The following is a 16,185-nucleotide window of genomic DNA, read 5'->3' as shown; positions in this document are numbered from 1 at the left end:
TAAAGCAGAGCCTTTCCTGGAGTCCTCAACCTCCGCTCAGTTATACTCTACAAAATCTCCAAACCACACATTTATAAGTTCCTGAGATTATTCCATTTATATAGGCTTACATATTGACAGTCTCGCCCTTTTTTTTATCTCTCCTGACAATGTTTGCTCCTTAAGACTAGGGCTCCATCCATCACATTGGCTGCAATGTGAATGCTCCCTAAAACATACAGGGGGCTCCACAAAATACTTGTTTGACTTAATCTGATTATAACTGTCTTTGATTGAATTCACAATTCCTAATACAAAAGAAGTGTTCAATAATTGTTCGGTGATTGAAAGTAATCTGCTAACTGGAAATTTTCCTATTATGTTCCCTTCACAACCAATTTCAATAAAAGACATACATTTCCCAAAGTCTAATCCATACTTACTACCGAGCAATGGCGAGTGGATGATGAGTCATTCTTCTCTGGTAGCAACAATAGTGATTTCATATTTTCACCGTCTGCATAATCCACAGGCCGCAAACCAAATATGTTACTGGCAAAAATAAGTGCAGATGGGTTTAAGTAAATAAAATGTGTGACTTGATTTTTAACTAAATGGATGCACCAGGGGAAGAATTTTTTCAACCTCCTTAATAATATACAACTTTTCCTAAAATAAATGACTCCGAATTCACACAAAGCATAAGGCTCAAGTATCCCAAGCTGCTGAATTCAATGGAAAAAAGTTGTGAAATTTCAATTTGACATCAGACCATTCTAGGAGTATTTTTAATTGAATAGATTGTTAGATACACATGAATTTTTTTACAACTCTGCATGCTTCTGTATTCATATTCACATTTATAATATAGCTTCATAATCATTAATCACCAAGGGAAAAATGCTTTCAAATGCAAATAAAAATAATTTACCATAGCTATTATAAGCTCTATATTCTAGATAAACAAATGCAGAAATTAGATAAATACACAGGACAGACATTCAGATCTGCAGAAAGAAAAGCATGTCACATAATAAATAAATGAATAAAGCAGAGAGCAGGGCACTTTTAAAATTAACTTTAATACATATGTACATTGTATAGTAATCAAGCCATCTAGAGAATCAACTGGTGGTTTCGGAAAGAAGTGGACACAGACTTCTCAGCATGTACTAATTCACAAGTCACAGAATATATTATGCTGGAAGAGAATTCAGAAACAGTACAAATCTGCTATTTCATAGATAAGAAAACAGAAAGAACAAAGTTCCAATGACTTGACTAAAAGCTGTGTCTTTCTTGTGTATTCCAATAATGGTCAATATTGGCCATGATTAGTTTCTTTTGTCTACTCTTCCACTTCCTTTCATATGGCTTCAGAATAATTTAAAATATACAAAATGTAATTTATTATGACAAAAAGTTTCCTAAAATGACCATTTCTTTTATGAGCTTTTATGGTTTTTAAAATTATGGTATATCCAAGTAAAGGCTGTTAAAGTGCATGTGAACATGCAATGTGTTCAACAGGACACAAGACGATGAACACGGTACAATGGTACAATAAACGATCAACATGGTCCTTCTACACAATACCACTTTTTAAAACTATACTGAATGTCCAGAAAAAGATCTGCAAGGGAACAGTGGAAAGAAGAGGAAGGAGGAAGGTGTCAACTCTGATGCTGTGTGAACGGCATAGAGATGAGGGACAGAAGCACCAATTTGACTTGGAGACAAGGTCAGACCTTGGATAAAGTGGTTTTGATGGCAGAGCAGGAAGAGATAGCGAGTGCATGAAGCAATAAACCACAGTAACTGTTTCTCTAGTGAGTGCTACTCATAACTATCAGTTTACTCATTCCTCTTGGGATGTGCCCACAAATATCAATAAATCAGTACTCTCAGATTTCCCTTTAGGCCTAGGTTCAAGAATTTGCAACCTTTCTCTGGCAACGGTCCTTCTCCAGCCAAGAACTGTATTATGTTTCGCTTTCTGGTTTACAACAAAGTGACAAGCTATTGTGCTGGACTTGGTATCTTTCCAAATTCCCATACATTTGAGCAGACAATCTCAGTTTATTTCCAAATGCAGCTGATTTCATCCATTATCCTTGATCCTTCTTAATTCCATTCTCTTAAATTACTGTGCTTAGAGGCCAAATATACAACCCCCTCACACATATATTCTGCGAGTATGCCAATCAAAAGAGAAATCCGAGATAATTAATCAATATTCTAGGTCTTAAACCACCAAGCACAAAAATGAATAATCAACAAAAAAGATATCACATTATATGGCATCAAAAAAAAATCACAGTATACCAAAGGACTTTTTAAAAAATACAAATGTAAATCTCATACTTCAAAGAAACAAAATGTCAGAGCCTAAGCAAGTATGTTCATCAACAGTAACTACAGTATACTTGTTTTACACAGATAGGAATAAGTCCACTATGACAGCACAAAACATCATTAATGAAAGTACTTCCCAAAAGTACCATCAGTAGCCAGTGGGTTTCAAACAAAAAGTAACCAATGAAACAACAGTCTGAACAAGTGAGATGCTCCTACTGTCTAAAGTTTTCCTTCATAAAATGGCTGGCAGGATTCTAGTTTACATTTCGAGTCCTTACACACAAAGCTCACTATCTCATACAGTCTTCAAACATGCGCTTGGGCTCCTGCTTATACACAGCCCGCTAAACCCTAAGCCCTCCTGTATTGTTAATGAACTGGAGAATGGCACAGACAAATGCTACAGATGGAAAGATATTCAGTTAAACCTCAGCCCTGCATCACAGGAGATGGAGCCTATTAAATCCTGTCGTGTTTCTGCTCTGTTGTGGACCACTGAAATCTGAAATGAGAATCAAGTTCTTATGTGGCACCTTCCAAACCCCACAGCAAGAGGAGACAGGGCGTACGATTTCTCCTTTATCACATGGGCACAAAAAAGTCGCACGACTTTTTTTCCCCATAATGATAGATTTCAATGGACTAACACTTTCTTTAGACTTCATGTAAAAAACAAAACAAACAAACAAACAAAAAAACGGTTTTAAATGTACATACTGAGGGGTGCCTGGGTGGCTCAGTCAGTTAAGCAACTGCCTCATGGCTTCGGCTCAGCTCGTGATGCCATGGGAGGGGAGACTGCCGGACATTCTCTCCCTCCTCGCACTGGCGCTTGCTCCCCCTCCATCTCTCACTCTCTCAGGTAATGATATCTTTAAGCAAATAAATACATAAATAAATGTACATACTTAGCTTTACCTTCTTTTTTGCAAAACGGTAACATTTGGAAGAAAAGTCACATGCCGTTAGGTGCACAGAAGACTATCGATGTGACTGATTATTAATTGAAGATAATGAGAATAACTTTGCTCACTAGGGTTCTTTTTGATTACTAAGACTAATGGGAAGAAGTTCTTGTTAAAGAATTGAACTGTTGTGTTTAACACTGCAGCTTAACCCCAAAGGCAAGAGTTCAGAATACAGTATAACCGTTTAGTGTCCTTTTTACTCAAGAATATGGTAGAACCTGCCCCTAGCTAGACCCAAGAGAAGGCTTACCACTCAAAAAGGGGGGGGGGGTATGGACAAATTCAAATTTGCACATACACATACAGAGCATCCAGTCCCAAACATTCATGCAAAAAGGCATTTTTATTAATACTAAACCTATCACTCACGACAGGCTACCAAGACAGTTCATGAATGAAATCCTTCATGAATTCTATAAAATTGCAAACACACAGACTTTAATTTTTCAAGTCACTTGGCTTGCTGTGAAGCAGGAAAGGCACAGAAATTCAAAAGAGCAACTTTTTTTTAAGCTATGAAACAAATTATGTTATAGCAGATTAATTTTTTTAAAAATTAACTAGGGCAGTGGGACAATTAACAGGTCCAACGGTCCATGTAATATTTTCTAATTACAAATTCTACACCCTTGCAAAAAAACTGTGTTAATGTCAGAACAAGTACCAAATTCTAAGCTTTATACATCTCTTAAAAAAAAAAAAAAAAAAGCATATGCTATTCTCCATATACTCAAAGTGGTTCTGATGGGATGAAGAATTTTTTTTTATGTTTGCGGGGGATGAACTGAAGGCAGAAGAGGGACAACCACTGAGGTTTTAGCCAGTCACCAATATAAATATTCTCAGACAAAAATGAAGCACAGATGATATGAACCTTTTTATCTGAGGTTGAAACAGAAGTCATTTTCCCTCTTGCATAATGGACTTTTATTTTAGTGCATAAGAAGGAAATTTTTCATGTAAAACCCAAGTAAAATCAGAGTTAAGTGAAGTAATACTGCATTCAAATGCAAAATTTTATCTTTAAAAGTGGCAGAGTTTGCAGAGCCGAAACCCCAAGCACGTAAGAAAGTATTCTAAGTGGAGAGTGATGTAAAAAACAGTAAGGTGTTAGATTAACATTAAATCTAAACAAAAGATCAAGTCTGAAGTAGATACATATAACCTACTATATCCATATTCCCTCTATAATCTTAAAGACTTAGGGTCCCAAAATCTTGCAGTAGGAAATTCATAGTTCAGGTATCATAGCCTCCACGAGAAAATACAGGACTGGGTGACTTCACTGGTGAATTTATCAAAGTCCTTGTGTTTTTTAAATTAAACAGTGAAGATGATAGATAATATGAATGATAGTACTGTATGTAGTTAATTCCTAGTTACCTTGTCTTGCCTTACTCGTAGGTTTCAAGATTTCCCTGCATCAGTATTCAGTAAGATGCTTTTAGATTCGCTTAGCTTTGCAATAAATCATATTCCATTCTTTCTTTTCCTATACCTGGCCTTCCATAGGTATTTAGAGCCTAATTACATTTCTGAGTTGTTGACTCTCTCCATATCCTGAACTTCCAAAAAGATTGTTATTTTCACATTTTAAAAGTATTACCGGTGCCTGGATGGCTCAGTGGGTTAAAGCCTTTGCCTTCGGCTCAGGTCATGATCCCAGGGTCCTGGGATCGAGCCCTGCATTGGGCTCTCAGAACATATCAGAATATATAGCTTTCTAATCTGGATCCCTTAGTCCTCATATACAAGCTTTGCTCCCTTCTAAAGAGAACCAAAAATAAATCCAAGGCCGGATTTCTGTCTCAGATTTTCTTCGTCCTACTAGGGCTAAGTTACAAAATTTTTTACCCCTCTCTATAAGTTTGCTTACACACAACTGAAATAATTCAAGTTAAATTCTTATAGTAGCATAAAACGTATAAAGCCAATCAAAAAATATCAAATGTTGGGACGACTGACTGGCTTGGTCAGTAATGCATGTGACTCTCGATCTTGAGGTCTTGACTGCAAGCCTCACACTGGGTGTAGAGATTACTTAAAATATATATATATTTTTTTCTATATTTAGTATAATATATATACATATATATATAATCTATATTTGGTATAAGGACATACGTCTTCCATCAAACATGCTTTCAAGAGAAACTACATTAGCCATGACTTCCTTATGTCTGTAAGTGCAATGAAAATCAATGGACTCAAGATAGGTTTATATGCCTCCTTTAGCTTACAGGGTCCTCAAGGATATGGAAACAAAGACAGTATTTTTTTGGCATTCAGTACTCAAGAGCTATCACAACATTTGACTAAAATATACAGAGGCAGACCCAAAGCTTTATAGATTTGAGATACTCTGCTATACATATGAGAAATATAATAAAGACAGTAATTTCCTCAAATATTCTGTCTCACTGGTGTGCCCTGTGTTAAGAATCAGTAAGATGATCTTCATGGGTCTTCTCTTAAAAATCATAGCCTTAATGGTGAGTGCTGTGAAATGTGTGAGCCTGATGATTCATAGACCTGTAGCCCTGGGGCATTATATGTTTAAAAAAAAAAAAAATTCAAGTAAAAAAAAATCATAGCCTTAGATAAAACTGCAAAATAGTTTACGGGGACTGTTTAAAGACAAATTTAATGAGATAACAAAAAATCCATCTTCTCTTTAAACCTGTATTCTACTATTAATATATTACTACTTGAGAGTGATAACTACTAATAACAAAACTGGAGAAATCTCCAAATATTATATACTATGCAAATTATAAAACTGACAGTGGTGTGCCAAATGGAGGGACAGTTTATTTCTGAAAGGTATTCCATTCATGTTCGAGTAACCAGAAAAGGTAGAAAGCATCCTTGATTATCTTTAAGGAAGTGCAGTGGGAGACTGGGAAGATGGTGAAGTAAAAGGATTCTAAGATCAATCACCTTGTCTCATGGATACAACTAGGTAACACTCCTGTCAGTGTAAATAACCCAGAAAACAACCCAAAGACTGGCAGAACAAACCCCACAATGAAAGACAGAAAAGGGGTTAAGAAGAACAGAGACTGGGTGGGAGGCTAATCAGACCATTGCATCCCTGAGAGGGAAGAAGCCATGGGCATAGAGGAGGGAGAAAAAAATAAGACTGTCACCAGGGAGCTCACACAGGAAAGACAATTCCCCATAACATTTGATTCTGAAAGTGAGATCTTATAACAAGAGGGAGTTAAAGCCTAAAATTTTAAAAATCAGCCAACTGGAGTCTGGGAGAGCACAAAGGGCATTAGAAGTAGAGTTCCCACCCTTAAAGAAACATAATGAACAGCCAGGGGAGATAAAGCATAGAAGCACCATTTTAAAAACCATTGGGGGGGGGGGGACCATCTGGGGAATACCAAGAGTTATTTACTCATCTCAGAGTGGAGGGAGTTTCACAGGGAGACTGCACCAGGAACAAAGGAGTCATTTTTCTCCCCTGCCACCAGGCACAAATGAACTGCCAGCCACGTAGGGGAAACAGCACAATGCCAACATTCACTAACTTGTTTTAAGAAGTCCCGCCCCCTGGAGCCCATCTTATCTCAATCTCAGCCCCTCCAGAAGACCTGTGCAAGCCTTGCCAACACCATCTCCCTACCCGTACTCATTGCAGGGCCTTGGTCTGAGGAGTGGTGGAGAGCCCCCATGGACTACCATACACCCTATTAAAACTACGTACCTCACCCTAGCTAGGGACCCAACAGTGCCCACAACTGCACTACAGATGACTAGATTTGAGGGGAAAAGTAGCCAGGAAACAACATCAGGGTTCATGCTACATACACAGGAGACACTCCAGAAGGGCCAGGTTCTGGGGAACAGGGAACACTGCAGTGCAGGGCACTATAGGACCTCTTCTTCACAAGGCCACTACTTTCAAGAGTAGGAGACACAGCTGATTTCCCTAACACACACAGACAGACAAAGAAAGTCAGACAAAATGAGGATACACAGAAATATGTCCCAAATGAAAAACGGGACAAAACCACACAAAAGACGTAACAAAAACTGATATAAGTAGTATGCCTGATAGAGAATTTAAAGTAATGATCATAAAGATACTCACTGGACTTGAAAAAAGAGTGGAGGACATCAGTGAGACCCTTAATTAAAAGATAAAAAAGAACCAATCAGAGATGAAGAATATAATAAATGAAATTAAAAATACACTAGGTGAAATAAACAGCAAGTTAGAGGAAGCAGAAGAATGAATTAGAAACTGGGAGGTCAGAGTAATGGGAAGTAATCCAGCTGAGCAGGTGAGAGGAAAAAATTGGGCAAAACTAAAATAGACTAAGGAAATGCAATGTCCATCAAGTGTAATAACATTTGTATAGATACACCAGAAGAAAAAGAGAAAAAAAGGAGGCAGAAAATTTACTTCAAGAAATAATCACTGAAAACTTCCTTAATGTGGTGAAGGAAACAGATATCCAGATCCATCCAGTGGGCACAAATATTCCTCCAACAACATCAAACCAAGAAACTGCACACCAAGACACTTAGTAATTAAAAGGGCAAAAAAAAAAAGGTGGGGGGTACCTGGGTAGTTTAATTAGTTACTCAGCCAACTCTTGATTTCAGCTCAGGTCATCATCTCAGGGCTGTGTGATCAAGCCCCTAGTTGAGTTCAGCACTCAGCGTGGGGTCTGCATGAGATTCTCTCTCTCCCTCTTCCTCTGCCCCTCCCCCTGCTTGCGTGAGCATGCACTCTCTCAATAAATAAATAAATAAATAAATAAAATCTTTTAAATAAAATAAAATGGCAAAAAGTGATAAAGAGAGAGTTTGAAAAGCAGCAAGAGAAAAGAAGATAGTTACATACAAGGGAAAACCCCATATGGCTGTAGTGGATTTTTCAGCAGAAACTTTGCAGTCCAGAAAGAATGGCATGATAAATTCAAAGTGCTGAAAGGAAAAACTCTGAAGCCAAGAATACTCCATCCAGCAAGGCTATTATTCAGAATAGAAGGAGAGAAAAGGAGAGATTCCTAGACAAACAAAAGCTAAAGGACAAGTTCATAACCATTAAACCAGCCTTATAAGACTGTTAAAGGAAACTCTCTCAGTGTCAAGACAAGACCACAAGTAAGGGTAAGAAAAGTAGGAAGAACAAAAGCACTAAAAATAAATCAATCAAGGGAATTAGAAAATAAAGTAATATAAAGTATAATATCATATTCCTAAAATGGGAATGGGGGGGAAGAAGGATTCAAACTGAAATGACCATCAACTTTATGCAGACTACTATATACAAAAGGTATTACACACAACCTACTGGTACCCACAAATAAAAAATCAGTAATAGAAATACAAAATAAAAAGAAAGGAATTCAAGGGTATCACTAAAGAAAACCATGAGAGAAGAAAGCAAGAGAAGAAAGGTTCAGAGAAGAACTACAAAAACAACCACAAGACAGGTTAACAAAACAGCAATAACAAATACGTACCTATCAATAATTAGAATGCAAAAAGACTAAAGTCTCTAATCAAAAGATGGAATGGGTGACTGGAATGGTTTAAAAAAACAAGACCCATCCATATGCTGCCTATGAGAGACTCCTTTCAAACCTAAAGACAAATGCAGATTGAAAGCGAGGGGAGACAGAAACATTTATCATGCCAGTGCATGTCAAAAGAACGCCAGGGCAGCAATACTTGTGTCAGACAAAATAGACTTTGAAACAAAGATTGTAACAAGAGATAAAGAACATCATATAATCATTAAGGGGGCAATGCAACAAGAAGATAAAGTGATTGTAAATATTGATGCATCCAACATGGAGGTATCCAAATACATAAAACAGTAACAAACATAAAAAAACTAATCAATATAGTGATACAATACTAGGGATTTTAACACCCACTTACGTAAATGGACACATGACTGAAACAGAAAATTAACAAGGAAACCGTGAATGACAAACTGGACCACATAGATTTAACAGATATATTCAGAACATTCATCCTAAAACAGAATACACATTCCTTTCAAATGCACAAGGAACATTCCCGGAATAGGTCACATAGGTCACAAGTCTCAACAAATTCCAAAATATCAATGTCATACCATGCATCTTTTCTGACTGTAACAAAATGAAACTAGAAATCAAACATGTGAAAAAAATTAAGCAGAAATACAAGGAAGTTAAATCAAATGCTACTAAATAATGACCAAATCAACCAAGATATCAGGTAAGAAATCAAAAAGTACATGGAGACAAATGACAATGAAAACACAATGGTCCAAAACCTTTCAGATGCAGCAAAAGCAGTTCTAAGAGGGAAGCTGACAGCTATATAGGACTAGAAAAGAAGAAGCAAGAAAGCAAGAAGCAAGAAAAATCTCAGATACAAAACCTAACCTTACACTTAAAGGAGCTAGAAAAAGAATATATAAAATTCAAACCAGCAGAAGGAAAGAAATCATAAAGATTAGAGCAGAAATAATCTATACAGAAACTAAAAAAAAGAACAGGTCAATGAAACCAGGAGATGGTTCTTTGAAAAGATCAACAAAGGTGATAAACCTGTAGCCCGACTCATTAGAAAAACGAAACAAAGAGAAGATAGGGCTCAAAAAAACACAATCACAAATGAAAGACAAAAAATAACAAATGACACCAAAGAAATAAAGGATTGTAAGAGAACATTATGAAAAATTATATGCCAACAACTGGACAACTACTGATAACTAAATTAAGGTCACAGGATACAAAATCAATGCACAGAAATCTTTTGCATTTCTATGTACTAATAATGAAGCAGCAGAAAGAGAAATTCAGGAAGCAATCCCATTTACAACTGCACCCCAAAAAAATCCATTTATGATAAAAACCCTCAACAAACTATGGTTAGAGGAAGCATACCTCAACAATAAAGGCCTTATATGAAAAACCCACAGCGAACATCATATTCAATAAGGCAGAAACTGAGAGGTTTCCCCCAAAGGTCAGGAATAAGTCAAGGATGCCCACTCTCACCACTTCATTTGTATTCAACATAGTACTAGAAGCCCTAGGCACAGCAATCAGATAACAAAAAGAAATAAAAGGCATTCGAATTGGTAAGGAAGAAGTAAAACTTTTGCCATTTGCAGATAACATGACACTATATATAGAAAACCCCAAAGACTCCACTGGAAAACTACTACTTTATACTACACACAAAAATAAGGCCAAAATGGGGTGCCTGGGTGGCTCAGTGGTTTAAGCCTCTGCCTTCAGCTCAGGTCATGGTCTCAGGGTCCTAGGATCGAGCCCCACATCGGGCTCTGCTCTGCAGGGAGCCTGCTTCCCCCTCTCTCTCTGCCTGCCTCTCTGCCTACTTGTGATCTCTCTCTGTCAAATAAATAAATAAAAATCTGTAAAAAAAAATAATAAGCTCAAAATGGATTAAAGACCTAAATGTGAGACATGAAACCACAAAAATCCTCTAAGAGATCCCAGGCAGTAATGTCTCTGACACTGGCCATAGCAACATCTTTCTAGGTAGGTCTCCTGAGGCATGGAAAACAAAAGCAAAAATAAACTACAGGGACTACAGCAAAATAAAAAGCTTCTAACATAGCAAAGTAAACATCCAACAAAAAAGGAGAACCTACTGAAGGGGAGAAGGTAATTTGCAAATAACCTAACCAATAAAGGGTTATATTATCTAACTATATCAAGAACTTAGATAGCTCAACACCAAAAAACCCCAAATAATCCAATTAAAAGTGGGCAGGAGACATGAACAGACATTTCTACAAAGAAGACACACAGACGGCCAAGAGATGTATGAAAAGATGCTCATCACTGATCAGCAAGGAAATGCAAATCGAAACCACAATGAGGTACCACCTCACACCTGTCAGAATGACTAAAATCAAAAACACAGGAAACAAGTGTTGAGGAGCATGTGGACAAAAAGGAACCCTCTTGCACTGTAGGTAGGAATGCAAACTGGTGCAGCCACTGTGGAAAACAGTGTAGAGGTTCCTCAAAAAATTAAACATAGAACCATCTCACAATCTGTAATTGCACTACTATTTACCCAAAGAATATGAAACACTAATCTGAAGGGAGACATGCACCCTTATGTTTATGGCAGCATTACCTGTAATAGCCAAACTATGGAAGCAGCCCAAGTGACCATCGAAAGATGAATACAGAAGATGTAATGTGATACACACACACACACACACAAATATTATTCAGTCATTAAAAAAAAGAAAATGATCATGCCATCTGCAAAGGGCATGGATGGATCTAGAGTATCAGGCTATGTGAAATAAGCCAACACGAGAAAGACAAATTCTGTATGATTCCACTCACATGCAAAATTTAAGAAACAAGCAAACGAACAAAGAAAAAAAAAAAGAGAGACAAACCAAAAAACTATCTCTTAACTAAAAGGAACAAACAGATGACCAGAGGAGAGGTAGGTGGGAAGACGAGTAAAAGAATGCACTTACCTTGAGGAGCACTGAGTAGTACATGGAATCACTAAATCTAAAAAACTACTATTTTAAATTTTTAAAAAAGTGTAATTTTTTTTAAAGATTTTATTTATTTATTTGACAGAGAGAAATCACAAGTAGACAGAGAGGCAGGCAGAGAGAGAGAGAGGGAAGCAGGCTCCCTGCTGAGCAGAGAGCCCGATGCGGGTCTCGATCCCAGGACCCTGAGATCATGACCTGAGCTGAAGGCAGCGGCTTAACCCACTGAGCCACCCAGGCACCCATAAAAGTGTAATTTTAATATCAAAATCTGTAGGCAAGATTTAATAAAAGATTATCTTTTATTAAAGATAAAAACAGATCATTTCAACTTATAATTATAAATGCAAAAATACTAAATAAAATTCTAGCAAACTGATGTAAAATATTTGTTTAAAGAATAAGCACACTGGTAGATCACATCCTTGGTCCTAAATCAGAACTAACCGGTATCAAAAGATTGGGATCATTCCCTGCATATTTTCAGGCCACAATGCTCTGAAGATAGAACTCAACCACAAGAGGAAGTTTGGAAAGAACCCAAATACATGGAGACTAAACAGCATCCTTCTAAAGAATGAATGGGTCAACCGGGAAATTAAGGAAGAATTGAAAAAAAACATGGAAACAAATGATAATGAAAATACAACAGTTCAAAATCTGTGGGACACAACAAAGGCAGTCCTGAGAGGAAAATATATAGCGGTATAAGCCTTTCTCAAGAAACAAGAAAGGTCTCAGGTACACAACCTAACCCTACACCTAAAGGAGCTGGAGAAAGAACAAGAAAGAAACCCTAAGCCCAGCAGGAGAAGAGAAATCATAAAGATCAGAGCAGAAATCAATGAAATAGAAACCAAAAAGACAATAGAGCAAATCAACGAAACTAGGAGCTGGTTCTTTGAAAGAATTAATAAAATTGATAAACCCCTGGCCAGACTTATCAAAAAGAAAAGAGAAAAACCCAAATAAATAAAATCATGAATGAAAGAGGGGAGATCACAACTAACACCAAAGAAATACAAACTATTATAAGAACATACTGTGAGCAACTCTACGCCAACAAATTTGACAATCTGGAAGAAATGGATGCATTCCTAGAAACATATAAACTACCACAACTGAACCAGGAAGAAGTAGAAAGCCTGAACAGACCCATAACCAGTAAGGAGATTGAAACAGTCATTAAAAATCTCCAAACAAACAAAAGCCCAGGGACAGATAGCTTCCCGGGGGAATTCTACCAAACATTTAAAGAAGAACTAATTCCTATTCTCCTGAAACTGTTCCAAAAAATAGAAATGGAAAGAAAACGTCCAAACTCATTTTATGAGGCCAGCATCACCTTGATCCCAAAACCAGACAAGGATCCCATCAAAAAAGAGAGCTATAGACCAATATCCTTGATGAACACAGATGCGAAAATACTCAACAAAATACTAGCCAATAGGATTCAACTGTACATTAAAAGGATTATTCACCACAACCAAGTGGGATTTATTCCAGGGCTGCAAGGTTGGTTCAACATCCGCAAATCAGTCAATGTGATACAACACATCAATAAAAGAAAGAACAAGAACCATATGATACTCTCAATAGATGCTGAAAAAGCATTTGACAAAGTACAGCATCCCTTCCTGATCAAAACTCTTCAAAATGTAGGGATAGAGGGCACATACCTCAATATCATCAAAGCCATCTATGAAAAACCCACCGCAAATATCATTCTCAATGGAGAAAAAACTGAAAGCTTTTCCGCTAAGGTCAGGAACACGGCAGAGATGTCCATTATCACCACTGCTATTCAACATAGTACTAGAGGTCCTAGCCTCAGCAATCAGACAACAAAAGGAAATTAAAGGCATCCAAATCGGCAAAGAAGAAGTCAAATTCTCACTCTTCACAGATGATATGATACTATATGTGGAAAACCCAAAAGACTCCACTCCAAAACTGCTAGAACTTATACAGGAATTCAGTAAAGTGTCAGGATATAAAATCAATGCACAGAAATCAGTTGCATTTCTCTATACCAACAGTAAGACAGAAGAAAGAGAAATTAAGGAGTCAATCCCATTTACAATTGCACCCAAAACCATAAGATACCTAGGAATAAACCTAACCAAAGAGGCACAAAATCTATACTCATAGTAGAAAACTATAAGTACTCATGAAAGAAATTGAGGGAGACACAAAGAAATGGAAAAATGTTCCATGCTCCTGGATTGGAAGAACAAATATTGTGAAAATGTCTATGCTACCTAAAGCAATCTACACATTTAATGCAATTCCTATCAAAGTGCCATCCATCTTTTTCAAAGAAATGGAACAAATAATTCTAAAATTTATATGGAACCAGAAAAGACCTCGAATAGCCAAAGGGATATTGAAAAAGAAAGCCAACGTTGGTGGCATCACAATTCCGGACTTCAAGCTCTATTACAAAGCTGTCATCATCAAGACAGCATGGTACTGGCACAAAAACAGACACATAGATCAATGGAACAGAATAGAAAGCCCAGAAATAGACTTTCAACTCTATGGTCAACTCATCTTCGACAAAGCAGGAAAGAATGTCCAATGGAAAAAAGACAGCCTCTTCAATAAATGGTGTTGGGAAAATTGGACAGCCACATGCAGAAAAATGAAATTGGACCATTTCCTTACACCACACACGAAAATAGACTCAAAATGGATGAAGGACCTCAATGTGCGAAAGGAATCCAACAAAATCCTTGAGGAGAACACAAGCAGCAACGTCTTCGACCTCAACCGCAGCAACATCTTCCTAGGAACATCGCCAAAGGCAAGGGAAGCAAGGGCAAAAATGAACTATTGGGATTTCATCAGATCAAAAGCTTTTGCACAGCAAAGGAAACAGTTAACAAAATCAAAAGACAACTGACAGAATGGGAGAAGATATTTGCAAACGACATATCAGATAAAGGACTAGTGTCCAAAATCTATAAAAACTTAGCAAACTCAACACCCAAAGAACAAATAATCTAATCAAGAAATGGGCAGAGGGCATGAACAGACATTTCTGCAAAGAAGACATCCAGATGGCCAACAGACACATGAAAAAGTGCTCCATATCACTCGGCATCAGGGAAATACAAATCAAAACCACAGTGAGATATCACCTCACACCAGTCAGAATGGCTAAAATCAACAAGTCAGGAAATGACAGATGCTGCCGAGGATGCGGAGAAAGGGGAACCCTCCTACACTGTTGGTGGGAATGCAAGCTGGTGCAGCCACTCTGGAAAACAGCATGGAGGTTCCCCAAAATGTTGAAAATAGAACCGCCCTATGACCCAGCAATTGCACTATTGGGTATTTACCCTAAAGATACAAACGTAGTGATCCAAAGGGGCACGTGCACCCGAATGTTTATAGCAGCAATGTCCACAATAGCCAAACTATGGAAAGAACCTAGATGTCCATCAACAGATGAATGGATCAAGAAGATGTGGTATATATACACAATGGAATACTATGCAGCCATCAAAAGAAATGAAATCTTGCCATTTGCGACAACATGGATGGAACTAAAGCATATCATGCTTAGCGAAATAAGTCAAGCAGAGAAAGACAACTATCATATGATCTCCCTGATATGAGGAAGTGGTGATGCAACATGGGGGCTTAAGGGGGTAGGAGAAGAATCAATGAAACAAGATGGGATTGGGAGGGAGACAAACCATAAGTGACTCTTAATCTTACGAACAAACTGAGGGTTGCTGAGGGGAGGGGGGTTGGGAGAAGGGGGTGTGGGGTTTTGGACATTGGGGAGGGTATGTGCTTTGGTGAGCACTGATTCACAGACCTGTACTCCTGGGGATAAAAATACATGTTTATAAAAAATTAAAAAAAAAAAAAAAAAGAAGAAGCACACTGGGGTGCCTGGGTGGCTCAGTAGGTGAAGCCTCTGCCTTCAGCTCAGGTCCTGGTCTCAGGGTCCTGGGATCGAGCCCCGCATCAGGCTCCCTGCTCAGCAGGAAGCCTGCTTCTCCCCCTCCTCCCTGTTTATGCTCCCTCTCTCGCTGTCTCTCCCTCTCTGTCAAATAAATATTAAATATCTTTAAAAATAAAGAAAGAAAGAAAAAAAAGAAAGAATAACCACACTATATTAAGTCAAGCTTATCACAGGAATACAACACGGTTTAACATTTTAAAATGTATTAATGACATCAACAAGCAAAAGGTCTAAGATTATCTCAGTTTAAGTGAAAATTCATGCAATAAAATATAGTCTTGTTAAAAAATAGTAAAATAACTAGAAGATCTTTATTTTTAATATTGATTGTAATGCTAACTGTAAACCTACATTCAGTATTTCTTAAAAAATGAAAAGAGAACAAC

At 37.5% G+C, this 16,185-nt stretch overlaps 1 protein-coding gene across 1 annotated transcript in view; it reads right to left on the bottom strand.

The window, feature by feature from the left end:
- The window catches only part of BARD1 (BRCA1 associated RING domain 1), an 82,578-nt gene that overhangs the window by 20,864 nt on the left and 45,529 nt on the right, over positions 1-16,185 (bottom strand). Inside the window, exon 7 of the mRNA XM_082689109.1 lies at positions 423-531. Within this exon, the coding sequence (XP_082545235.1) occupies positions 423-531 (109 nt within the window). The remainder of the gene's footprint in view (positions 1-422; positions 532-16,185) is intronic.

Source organism: Mustela nivalis (assembly GCF_964662115.1).
Source record: "Mustela nivalis genome assembly, chromosome: 11".
NCBI lineage: Eukaryota > Metazoa > Chordata > Mammalia > Carnivora > Mustelidae > Mustela > Mustela nivalis.
Note: the sequence above shows the minus strand (reverse complement) of the source record. Positions and strands in the feature narration are given on the sequence as shown.